The sequence below is a fragment of the Erythrolamprus reginae genome, chromosome 5 (assembly GCF_031021105.1).
Source record: "Erythrolamprus reginae isolate rEryReg1 chromosome 5, rEryReg1.hap1, whole genome shotgun sequence".
NCBI lineage: Eukaryota > Metazoa > Chordata > Lepidosauria > Squamata > Dipsadidae > Erythrolamprus > Erythrolamprus reginae.
Genome location: NC_091954.1, coordinates 111,998,604 through 112,011,949, shown reverse-complemented (window position 1 = coordinate 112,011,949; position 13,346 = coordinate 111,998,604). Strand labels below are relative to the sequence as shown.

At 43.6% G+C, this 13,346-nt stretch overlaps 1 protein-coding gene across 1 annotated transcript in view; it reads right to left on the bottom strand.

The window, feature by feature from the left end:
- The window catches only part of CLCN2 (chloride voltage-gated channel 2), a 129,784-nt gene that overhangs the window by 53,217 nt on the left and 63,221 nt on the right, over nucleotides 1–13,346 (bottom strand). The window contains 5 exon segments of the mRNA XM_070753740.1: nucleotides 2,690–2,768; nucleotides 6,433–6,510; nucleotides 7,717–7,850; nucleotides 9,304–9,432; nucleotides 10,767–10,898. Coding sequence (XP_070609841.1) covers nucleotides 2,690–2,768; nucleotides 6,433–6,510; nucleotides 7,717–7,850; nucleotides 9,304–9,432; nucleotides 10,767–10,898 — 552 coding nt within the window.

The following is a 13,346-nucleotide window of genomic DNA, read 5'->3' as shown; positions in this document are numbered from 1 at the left end:
TATTCCATTCCATTCTTATTTCTATTCTTATTTCTATTCTATTCTATTCTATTCCATTCTAAAACCGCTGAGAAGTCAGGTGGCACAGGAGAACATGCCTGGACCAGCCCAAGAAGAAAAAAACATGCAAGATTCTGGGATCAGGTGGAGGTGGGATCCCTCCAGGCGTATGCACCACCCTGGATCTGTCTCGGCTGCCTAAGGCCATCCAGAAATCCTTTGAGATCGATCAAAGACGGCCTTCTCCTCGCTGGGACATGCAACTTTGTGCTTTCCCTGCAATTGTGCCGAAGGGTCAATTTCAACCCAGTTTGGCAGATCTCCCAAACGCCAGTCAATCCCGTTTATGTTAAGGAGATTGCTTATAAAGGAAGGCAGGGCGCCTCTCTCTCCTTATCACCTGCAGTCGGATCCTGGGAATCTAGGCTCCAGCCAGAAAACAAGGATTTGGGAAATTTACATCTACGTATTTGCCTGAAAGATGCAAATACGTCTTGCGTATTTATGTCAAAAAGACAAGCAGAGTCTTGGGCCCTCGGAGAGCTAAATGTGGTTTCCCTCACTGTGATAATCTGGGAAGGATGGTTCTGATTTATAATCCCACCAAATTAAGCAATGATAAAAGTGTAGAGGAATCATACTCAGGCCCTCGTCGCCTCCCGTCTTGATTATTGCAACGCACTCTACATGGGGCTACCCTTGAAGAGTGTTCGGGGACTCCAAATGGTGTAGAATGCAGCTATGCGAGTTGTCATGGGTGTAACTCAGTACACCCGTATAACACCTATGCTCCACGAGCTGCACTGGGTTCCTTTTTAAAAAATAAATATTTTTTATTGGTTTTCAAAGTAAAAGACATAACAAAACAAACAAACATTAAATTGACAAGACACTACATTTAACACAAAAAGGAGCTACAATTGCTCCGCTCAGTATAGAAGTCTTCTTAATACAGAAAGAAAAAAACTAATTATAGTTTAGATCAATACAGAAAAGTAAACATTTCAATAAAATATCTCTATATACAGTATAGTATATGCTATCATAAAAATTTTAACTTTTCAATACTTTCCCCCAACTATATAATTGTGGTTTAAACCAATTCAGAAAAGTAAACTTATCTATAAAATATCTCTATATGATATATTCTGTCTAGTAAATTTAACTAAGCACTGGCTTCCTATTAGTCTCCGGGCACAATTCAAGGTGTTGGTTATTACCTATAAAGGCCTATATTGCGCAGGGCCAGACTATTTACAGGAGTGTCGCCTGCCACATACCTCCGTGAGACCTATAAGAACACACAGAGTTGGCCTCCACCAGGTCCCGTCGACTAAGCAATGCAGGTAGGCGGCACCTTCTCTGTGGCCACCCCGGCTCTATGGAATCAACTCCCGCCGCCCCGATGTCCATACTGCTCCCTCCCTACTGGCCTTCTGAAAGGACACGAAGACCTGGCTTTGCCGGCAGGCCCGGGGGACATGGTTTGTTTGTCTGTCTGTCTGTCTGTCTGTCTGTCTGTCTGTCTGTTGATTGATTGATTGGATTTCTATGCCGCCCCTCTCCGAAGACTCTAAAGAATCAACAACTATCATGGCCAAATCGTATGAATGATATGCATGCATGTTGTCGTGATTGGTTAATTATGGGTTTTTAATCAGGGTTTTATAGTTTTAGATTGTAAATTTGACTTCTTTTTATTGTTTTTGTATTTATACTTTTGTTGTAAGACCTGAGTCCTTCGGGATTGGGCGGCATAGAAGTTGAATTAATTAATTAATTAATTAATTAATTAATTAAATAAATAAATAAATAAATAAATAAATAAATAAATACTGCCTTCGTGTTTCTCTATCTCACTAACTTTTAAGACGGATGGATTTCAATTCCCAGAATTGGCCCCTCCAAATCTCAACCAACAAATGCCCTGGTCTTACACGTTGGGGGAAAAAAATCAGAACACAAAATACAAGCTTGGAGGACATGACCTTGTTGACGACCCTCACTTTGTCAAGGTCCTTGGAGTACTCATATCTAATGACCTAAGTGCAAAACCCAGACTATCATTAAGTGTTATACCTTGACGAACTTATTTTTTCTTTTATGTACACTGAGAGCATCTGCACCCAGACAAATTCTTTGTGTGTCACTCTTGGCCAAAAAAGAATTCTATTCTATTCTGTTCTATCCCATTCTATTATTCTATTCCATTCCATTCCATTCTATTCTTATTTCCATCCTATTCTTTCTTATTTATTCTATTCTTTCTTATTTCTATCCTATTCTTTTTTATTCTATTCTATTCTTATTTTCATCCTATTCTATTCTATTACATTCTATTACATTCCATTCTATTCTTATTTCCATCCTATTCTTTCTTATTCTAATCTATTCTATTCTTTCTTATTTCTATCCTATTCTTTCTTATTCTATTCTATTCTTATTTTCATAGTATTCTTTTTTATTCTATTCTATTCTTATTTCCATCCTATTCTTTCTTATCCTATCCTATCCTATTCTATTCTTTCTTATTTCTATCCTATCCTAATCTTATCCTATTCTTTTTTATTCTCTTCTCTTCTCTTCTATCCTGAATCTGACCACTGGAACAGAGCAGGCAGGAAAAGAGATCTTTTGCCCAAAAGGAACAAGGATGAGGCCCATGTAAAATTCTGGCAGGAAGTCTTACCACCAATGGGAGCAGCGAAGCAGCACCCAACGCCCACCGCGCAAGCAGCTGCCAACATCTCAATATTACGGGATTCATTCTGCAAGAGAGAGAGAGAGAGAGAGAAAGAAGAGGGATGTAAGCAGGGGTTGGTTGCTACCCGTAAGGGGGGGGGGACGGACGCAGTGGAGTAGCGAAAATGGAGCTCCACCCAGAGCACCCAATTTACACTGAAAGATGTTAGCAAAGCCATTTTGCTAAGACCATCGCGTGCCAAGAGAAGAGGAATTTATTGAGGTTTTAACTATACTCCTCAAAAAAAAAACAAATAACACATCCTAGATCTGAATAAATGAAATATTCTCTTTGAATACTTTGTTCTGTACAAAGTTGAATGTGCACAACAGCCTGTGAAATTGATTGTCCATCAGGGTTGCTTCCTAAGGGGAGAGTTTGATTTCACAGAAGTTTGATTTACCGTATTTTTCGGAGTATAAGACGCACTGGAATATAAGACACACCTTAGTTTTGGGGGAGGAAAATAGGGAAAATAATCTGCTTATCGGGTATTCATCTGGCTAGCATCCTTAGTCTGGTCAGCTTCAGCACATTATTTTATCCCCTGGTTAAGGGCTTAAAAAACTTTATTTTGAGAGAGTAACAATGAAAGGACTTGCAAGCCAGTAAGAGCTGGGAACATTGTTAGCACCTGGTTAGGGCTGGAAAGAAATATTTGGAGCATGTTAGACCAATGGGGGGAAAACCCTGCAAAGACTTAGGGATTGGAAAACATTCTTCTTTGCAGAAAGTAACAATGAAAGAGCTTGCAAGCCGGTAAGAGCTGAAGACATTATTAGCACCTGGTTAGGGCTGGAAAGAAACATTCGGAGCTAGTAGAGCAATTAAAAAAAACCTTACAAGAACAGGGTTTGGAAAACATTCCTGACAGAGAGTAACAATGAAAGAGCTTGCAAGCGAGTAAGAGCTGGGAAAATCATTAGCACCTGGTTAGGGCTGGAAAGAAACATTTGGAGCAAGTTAGACCAATGGGGAAAAAACCCTGCAAAGACTTAGGGTTTGGAAAACACTCTTTGCAGAGAGTAACAATGAGAGAGCCTGCAAGGTAAGAGCTGGGAAAATCGTTAGCACCTAGTTAGGGCTGGGGAAAAAAGCTACATTCAGAGTATAAGACGCACCCTAATTATCAGCCTCTTTTAGGAAGGAAAAAGGTGTGTCTTATACATAGAAAAATACGGTACTTGGAGTTAAATTGTGTTGTTTAAGGGTTCTCTTTCCTTTTTTGAGCAGTGTATAAAGCTAGAAACATAGAAGACTGACGGCAGAAAAAGACCTCCTGGTCCATCTAGTCTGCCCTTATACTATTTCCCGCATTTTATCTTAGGATGGATCTATGTTTATCCCAGGCATGTTTAAATTCAGTGACTCTGGATTGACCAACCACGTCTGCTGGAAGTTTGTTCCAAGCATCTACTCATCTTTCAGTAAAATAATATTTTCTCACGTTGCTTCTGATCTTTCCCCCAACTAACTTCAGATTGTGTTCCCTTGTTCTTGTGTTCACTTTCCTATTAAAAACACTTCTCTCCTGAACCTTATTTAACCCTTTAACATATTTAAATGTTTCGATCATGATTCATGATTGCCGTGAAAGAGAAAGCATCTGTGAGGTAAGATGGGCAGATTTTCCATTCGATAAACAAACCAATAAATAAAATGCCACGGGAATGCTGGTTTTTTTCATGGTGCTCCTCTTTTCTGCTAATGTCACAGAGGGCTAAGTTGATATGCAGAGCATAAATTAGGAATCCTTCTCAGCTCTTACCTCCCAGCTCAGTTGGCCTTTCTCAGCTTTCAACCTATATTTATATCCCGAGGTTTGGAAAACAGACCTTCTAAATATCTTGAACAACAATCCCCCTTGTTCTCAAACAGCCTGGCCTTGGAGCACCGTGTAACGTTAGTTGGCGGGCAAGAGAGTTTGAGAATGAAGTCATGAATCTTATAATAATACGGTCACAGGAATAAAAGGCCACAACCTTACTTTTTTTCTAGGTGTTCAAGAATGCCTGTTGGACTTTTTTTTTTTTGGCAATGACCGTAAAGCAGGCCTGAATTTTCGTTCGATTTCTAAAAATTTGGGGGTTATTATTGTTGATTTTATTTTATTATTTTATTTTGATTAATTGTTCTAACTGTCAGGAAATTCCTCCTTAGTTCTAAGTTGCTTCTCTCCTTGTTTAGTTTCCACCCATTGCTTCTTGTTCTACCCTCAGGTGCTTTGGAGAATAGCTTGACTCCTTCTTCTTTGTGGCAACCCCTGAGATATTGGAAGACTGCTATCATGTCTCCCCTGGTCCTTCTTTTCATTAAACTAACCATGCCCAGTTCCTGCAACAGTTTTTCATATGTTTTAGCCTAGTGATGGCGAACCATTTTTTCCTCCGGTGACGAAAAAGCATGGGCATGCGCCATTTCACATCTGTGAGTGCCCACACCCATAATTCAATGCCTGGGGAGGATGAAAACAGCTTCCCCCCCCCCCGGAGGTCCTCTGGAGGGTGGAAATGGCCCATTTCCCAATTTCTGGTAGGCCCAGTAGAAATATAGAAGACTGACGGCAGAAAAAGACCTCATGGTCCATCTAGTCTGCCCTTATACTATTTTATCTTACAATGGATATATGTTTATCCCAGGCATGTTTAAATTCAGTTCCTGTGGATTTACCAACCACGTCTGCTGGAAGTTTGTTCCAAGCATCTACTACTCTTTCAGTAAAATAATATTTTCTCACGTTGCTTTTGATCTTTCCTCCAACTAACTTCAGATTGTGTCCCCTTGTTCTTGTGTTCACTTTCCTATTAACAACACTTCCCTCTTGAACCTTATTTAACCCTTTAAAATATTTAAATCTTTCGATCATGTCCCCCCTTTCCCTTCTGTCCTCCAGACTCTACAGATTGAGTTCATGAAGTCTTTCCTGATACGTTTTATGCTTAAGACCTTCCACCATTATTGTAGCCTGTCTTTGGACCCGTTCAATTTTGGCTCGTGTGTCGCTCGTGTGTCGCTCTCTCCAGACTCCAAAGGCTTCCCTGGAGCCGGGGAGGGTAAAACCGCCCTCCCCCATCCCCCTGGAGGCTCTGTGAGAGCCAAAAATCAGCTGGCCAGCACACACATGCATGTTGGAGCTGAGCGAAGACAACAGCTCATGTGCCACCAGATATGGCTCCATGTGCTACTTGTGGCACCCATGCCATAGGTTCGCCATCACTGTTTTAGACGCTAGTCCCCTAATCATCTTTGTCGCTCTTCTCTGCACTTTTTCTAGAGAAATTAAATTAAATTTAAATGAATTGGATTGGATTGGATTGGATTGGATTGGATTGGATTGGATTGAATTGAATTGAATTGAATTGAATTAAATTAAATTAAATTAAATTAAATTAAATTAAATTAAATTAAATTAAATTAAATTAAATTAAATTAAATTAAATTAAATTAAATTAAATTAAATTAAATTAAATTAAATTAAATTAAATTAAATTAAATTAAATTAAATTAAATTAAATTAAATTAAATTAAATTAAATTAAATTAAATTAAATTAAATTAAATTAAATTAAATTAAATTATAAATTAAATTAAATTAAATTAAATTAAATTAAATTAAATTATTAAATGTTCTTCCCTTCTCAGAGCCCACCTTCTTTCTATCTGGCAGCCTCAGAGTTTAGAGATACTCACCTCATAAATGCCTCCAAAGACCGAAAGAAACTTGCTGAGGAGGGCCGCACACATGCTGGCTATGTGGACGAAAGGTCCCTGGGCACAGGAAAGGGAGAAAGAAGAGGTTAGCAAGATGGGCAGAATGTTGCTGGGGTCCAAAATGCTATCCACACTTAAAAAAAAATAATAATAATTCTACGCAGTTTCTAAAGCCGCCCATCTCAATCAATGATCCCGTGCACAGTGGGTCTGTTCCAGTTCTGAAAGCTTATAAAAGGGAGTGGGATTAACCAGCCTTAGAGGGGAAAAAATAATCACAGAATCATAAGAGTTGGAACAGTCCCCAAAGATGTTAAACATTAATAATAATAATAATAATAATAATAATAATAACAACAACAACAACAACAACAACAACAACAACGTGTGCACAGACTGCTGATTTTCAGCCTTCTGGAGGGCAGGATGGATAATAATAATAATAATAATAATAATAATAATAATAATTTATTAGATTTGTATGCCGCTCCTCTCCAAGGACTTGGAGTGGCTCACAACAACTTAAATAGTGTTCAATTCCAATTTTTTTTAAAAAAAAAATACAATTCAAAACCCTTATAATAAAATAATCATACAATCCAATCAAACCATACACCAACCTTGACAATTGGGGGGGGGGGGTTAATTTCCCCATGCCTGGCGGCAGAAATGAGTTTTTACGAAAGGCGAGGAGGGTGGGAGCAGTCCTAATCTCTGGGGGGAGTTGATTCCAGAGGGCCAGGGCCACCACAGAAAAGGCTCTTCCCCTGGGGCCCACCAGACGACATTGTTTAGTCGAATGGGACCCGGAGAAGGCCAACTCTGTGGGACCTAATCGGCTGCTGGGATTCGTGTGGCAGAAGGCGGTCTTGGAGGTATTCTGGTCCAATGCCATGTAGGGCTTTATAGGTCATAACCAACACTTTGAATTGTGACCGGAAACTGATTGGCAACCAGTGCAGGCCACGGAGTGTTGATGAGACATGGGCATATCTGAGGAGGCCCATGATTGCTCTCTCAGCTGCATTCTGCATGATCTGAAGTTTCCGAACACTCTTCAAAGGTTGAAGGTTGTTGGTTTCACCTTCTCCAGCCTTCAGGAAAGTCTACAGAGACCGTGGCTGGCAAAAAATGGACCGGGGCTGGGATTTCTTTTTGCCAGAAATGGGGAAGTAAACGCTCATTTCTGTCATCAGCATCACAAATTTTGTTTTTTACTTGTTTCCCACTTTAGTAGCCCCCAGACTGCAGACCCCTCCGCACCTCTTTCCCCAAGGGCATCCCGCTGCCTAAGGCACAGGTCAGTCCAATGACTTTGGCCACAAACGTCTTGAGCGTGAGGTATTCTTTCAGCACCACCCCACGCAGGATGGTTTTCATTTCTGGGATACCAGAACCTGTAGAGGGAGGGAGGGAGGGAGGGAGAAAAGGAGGAAGGAAGGAAAACAGGTGAGAGGGAGAGAGGGAAGGAGGGAAGAGAGATGGCAAGGTGTGGGAGAGGAAGAGAGGGAAAGAGGGAGGGATGGTGAGAAGGAAGGAAGGAAGGAAGGAAGACAGGTGAAAGGGAGAGAGGGAAGGAGGGAAGAGAGAGGGGGAGGTGGGGGAGAGGAAGAGAGGGAGAGAGGGAAAGAGAGAGGGATGGTGAGAAGGAAGGAAGGAAGGAAGGAAGGAAGACAGGTGAAACGGTGAGAGGGAAGGAAGAGATAGAGGGAGGTGGGGGAGAAAAAGAGAGGGAGGGAGAGATGAAGGGAGGGAATGAAGGAAGACAGGTGAGAGGGTGAGAGGGAAGGAGGGAAGAGAGGGGGAGGGGGGAGAGGAAGAGAGGGGGAAGAGAGGCAGGGAGGGAGGGAAAGAAGGAAGGAAGTTAGGAAGGAAGGAGGAAAAGAGGGAGGGGGTAGGTGGGGGAAAGGGAGGGAGGGAAAGAAAGAAAGAAAGAAAGAAAGAAAGAAAGAAAGAAAGAAAGAAAGATGAAGCAAAAAAGGAAAATCAGAAAAATCCAGAGAGCGACCATTGAATTAAATAATGTTTAACCAGGTCAGGAAAAGACCGAGCACAATTTTGATCTCAATTTTGACCACATTTAAGATACGTGGTCTTCAACTCCCAGATTTCATCCAACCAGCATGTTTTAAGACACCCAGAATTCCCGCCGCACCCTTTGAGCGTGGCCTACCCTGTTTTCCTGAAAATAAGACAGCATCTTATATTAATTTTTACTCTCAAAGATGTGCTATGTCTTATTTTCAGGGGATGTCTTATTTTTTTTCAATGAAGAAGATTTATTGCTGAACAAAAAAAATTGAACATTTATTATATACTGTACAGTAGTTATCATCACAAACCAGCGTAACCAGACAAACTGTGAATCCTATCAAGAATTTCTTACTACTTCCGTACCATTATTTCCATGTACAACAATTATGCTTTCTTCACATATATGTTATATATGTTCTGTTCGGGAATGCTGCGAAACGAAACATCTTCTACGTCTTACTTTCGGGGGATGCCTTATATTCAGCAATTCTATGAAATCTCTCTTATGTTTTACTTTCGGGGGTGACTTATTTTCGGGGAAACAGGGTATGGATTTGCTTCTTGAGATTCAGGGCAGTTGAAGGCTTTAGTTTGGTTCTCCTCGGGGGGGGGGGGGGGCGATATTTCCAATGCTGAGGAAGGTGACCTGTTGGGTGGAAAGGCCCACTTTTTAGGAGAATCCCCTGAGTCTGCATCTCGGATGGAATGGAACCTTGCTTGTCTCAAGGATCAGGAAAAAAATGGCCGGCACAGATTCTCAGCTGGCCTCCCTCCAAAACCGCTTCTTCCCCTCCCAATCCATGGACCAGCACTCACCGACCGCCTGCGGGGCTAAGATTTGGGTGAATCCAGCCGAGAAGGTGATGAGCACGATGGGATAGGTAATCCAAGCCATGTATTGCAAGAAAACGTTGGTATCCAGGCCGCCGTACATCCATTTCTGGGCTGTGAGAGAGAAAGTGAGAGGGAGGGAGGAAGGGAAAGGGAGGGGAGAGAGGGAGGGAGATGGTGAGAGAGAGAGAGGGAGGGAGTGGGAGGGAGTGGGAGAGAGGAAGGGATGGAGAGAGGGAGGCATAGAGGAAGGGAGGGAGAGGGAGAGAGACGGAGGAAGGGAGGGAGAGAGAGAGAGGGAAGAATAGAGGGAGGGAGGGAGAGGGATGGAGAGAGGGAGAGGGAGGGAGGCATAGAGGCATAAAGGAATGGATGGAGAGAGGAAGGGAAAGAGGGAGGGAGAGAAAGAGAGGGATGGAGGGAAGAAGAGGGAGAGAGGGAGAGGGAGGGAGAGAGAAGGTGGGGGATAGAGAGAGGGAGGGAGAAAGAGAGGTGGGAGAAGGAAGAGGGAGAGAGGGATGGAGGGAGGGAGGAAGAGGGTGGGAGTGAGGGAGAGGAGTGAGGGAGAGGGAGGGAGGGAGAAGGTGGGAGGAAGAGAGGGAGGGAGAGAGGGAGGAAGAGGGAAAGAGGGAGGGAGAGGAAGTGAGGGAGAAGGTGGGAGATAAAGAGAGGGAGGGAGAGGGAAAGAGGGAGGGAGGGAGAAAGAGGGAGGGAGAGGCATAGAGATAGAGAGTTGGGAGGGAGGAAGAGGGAGAGAGGGATGGAGGGAGGGGGGAAGATGGTGGAAGTGAGGGAGTGGGAGGGAGGCAGAGAGGGAGTGAGGGAGAGGGACGGAGAGAGGGAGAGGGAGGAAGGGAGAAGGTGGGAGATAGAAAGAGGGAGAGAGAGGGAGGAAGAGGGAAAGAGGGAGGGAGAGGAAGGGAGGGAGACAGGTGGGAGATAAAGAGAGGGAGGGAGAGGGAGGGAGAAAGAGAGAGGGAGGGAGAGGGAAAGAGGGAGGGAGAAAGAGGGAGGGAGAGGCATAGAGATAGAGAGTTGGGAGGGAGGGAGAGGGAGAGAGGGACGGAGGGAGGGGGGAAGATGGTGGAAGTGAGGGAGTGGGAGGGAGGCAGAGAGGGAGTCGAGGGAGAGGGACGGAGAGAGGGAGAGGGAGGAAGGGAGAAGGTGGGAGATAGAGAGAGGGAGAGAGAGGGAGGGGAGAGAGAGCGGGAAAGAGGGAGGAGGGAAAGAGGGGGGAGGGTTATCTGAATTACTACTTGTATCTCTGGGCTTCACCAGCTGGATATCTGCCACCTCCACGTTTCCTCGTTGCATCCTTGGGGACTCAAGGATTACTCTGCGCACCCCTCAACACTCAACGGCCTCTTCTTGGGAGGCTTGAAGCTTCAGGTGCCCAGCCCAGGATCCCACCGCTGCCTTCGCAGCCTTGTGCCCTGCAATCCTCTTACCTTGCAGACAGGTGGCTATGGCGAAGTCCATGGCCCAGCTCACCAGGGCCATCAGCAGACCCAAGAGGATGAGGAAGATCCAGTCTTCGCCCACTTTGGAGATGAGGAACTTCTGGCACCGCACGGTACAGACTGCAGGAGAGGGAGAGAGGAGGGGCCGGTGAGAGATGGGGAGGCCGGGGCATCCATTGGGGCTGCAGCAGAGAGAAGCCGGGATACAGGACTAAGCCAGATTGGTCCATTGCTATGGAAACAACTCACTTTCAGAGCACGTCCAGGATGGGAGCGGCAGAAACACAGATGCTTTGATAGGGGAGATGAGCCAAAGGGGAACAAAACCAGGAAAAACTTGCACCGTTTAGATACAGGGGTAAAATATCATTCATTCATTCATTCATTCATTCGTTTGTTCATTCATTCATTCGTTCATTCATTCATTCACTCCTTGCCTTTCGTAAACTCCTTAAAACCCACCTCTGCCATCAGGCATGGGGGAATTGAGACATCTCCCCCGGGCCTATACTTACTTACTTACTTACTTACTTACTTACTTACTTACTTACTTACTTACACTTACTTACTTACTTACTTACTTACTTTATTTATTATTTGATTTGATTTGATTTGTATGCCGCCCCTCTCTGTAGACTCAGGGCGACTAACAACAGTAATAAAAACAGCATATAACAATCCAATATTAAAACAGTTAAAAACCCTTATTATAAAACCAAACATACGTACAGACATACCATGCATAGAATTGTAAAGGCCTAGGGGGAAAGAGTATCTCAGTTCCCCCATGCCTGACGGCAGAGGTGGGTTTTAAGAAGCTTACAAAAGGCAAGGAGGGTGGGGGCAGTTCTAATCTCTGGGGGGAGTTGGTTCCAGAGGGCGGGGGCCGCCACAGAGAAGGCTCTTCCCCTGGGTCCCACCAAGCGACATTGTTTAGTTGACGCGATCCGGAGAAGACCCACTCTGTGGGACCTAACTGGTCGCTGGGATTCATGCAGCAGAAGGCGGTCCCGGAGATAGTCTGGTCCGGTGCCATACAATTTATGTATGGTATGTTTGTGTGTATGTTTGCTTTTAATAATGGGGTTTTTAATGTTTTTTAAATTATTAGGTTTGTCATACATTGTTTTATTGTTGCTGTGAGTCCCCCCCCCCGAGTCTACGGAGAGGGGCGGCATACAAATCTAATAAATAAATAAATAAAATTAATTGAAAAAGATCCCGGTTCAGATAAAAGAGCAAATTAAAAGAACGACTACTTTGCGTGGAGGCTGTCAGAGACCATCCAAACAATCCGAAGAGACAGAAGGAAGATTTATTCAAGCAGAAAACCATGAAAGGGTCCGAATGGGAGATTTCAACTACCGGTAGCTCTGTGACATCTGTGGGAAGATTAATTCTGCCTGACCCAAAACGTCACATCGATTTTTCACTTGTCTCGGTGATAATTTTCTCTTTCCCAAGGTCTGAGTTGCGCATCAGGGGAACGGCTACTTCGGATTTGATCCTTACTAATAGGATTGAAAACCAGATGGGAATGGCTATCCATTATTAGAGTCCTTATTATTATTTATTTTTTTAAAAAAACTTGCTTGGAAACAGACCTGGATTTTGGAAAGCAAAATTCTAATGAACTAAGAGAAAGTAATGGGTGTGATATAAATAAAACCTTAAAAGGTAGCAGTTTGGCAGATCTCGGTAGGCTCAAGGTTGACTCAGCTTTCCATCCTTCCAAGCTCAGTGAAATGAGGACCCAGATTGTTGGGGGCAACAGGCTTACTCTTTGTAAACTGCTTAGAGGGGGCTGTAAAGCACTGTAAAGTCTAGATGCTATTGCTAAATGTTTCGATCATGTCCCCCCTGATTGGTTGTCCAATCTTTTATTAAAAATGTTCAGTGTTGGAGCACCCACAACTTCTGGAGGCAAGTAGTTTATTTATTATTTATTTATTTATTTGTTTGTTTGTTTGTTTATTTGTTTGTTTGTTTGTTTGTTTGTTAAATTTGTATGCCGCCCCTCTCCGTAGACTCGGGGCGGCTCACAACAGTAATAGAAAAAACAATGTACAATACAAATCTAATAATTAAAACTAAAAACCCATAATTTAAGAAAACATACACACAACATACCATACATAAACAGGAAGTCATCTCAGTTCCCCCATGCCTGGCGGTAGAGGTGGGTTTTAAGCAGCTTACAAAAGGCAAGGAGGGTGGGGGCAGTTCTAATCTCAGGGGGGAGCTGGTTCCAGAGGGTCGGGGCCGCCACAGAGAAGGCTCTTCCCCTGGGCCCCGCCAAACGACATTATTTAGTTGACGGGACCCGGAGAAGGCCCACTCTGTGGGACCGGTCGCTGGGATTCGTGCGGCAGGAGGTGGTCTCGGAGATATTCTGGTCCGATGCCATGAAGAGCTTTATACATGATAACCAACACTGAATTGTGACCGGAAATTGATCGGCAACCAATGCAGACTGCGGAGTGTTGGAGTAACATGGGCATACCTTGGGAAGCCCCACGATAGCTCTTGCAGCTGCATTCTGCACGATCTGAAGTTTCTGAACACTTT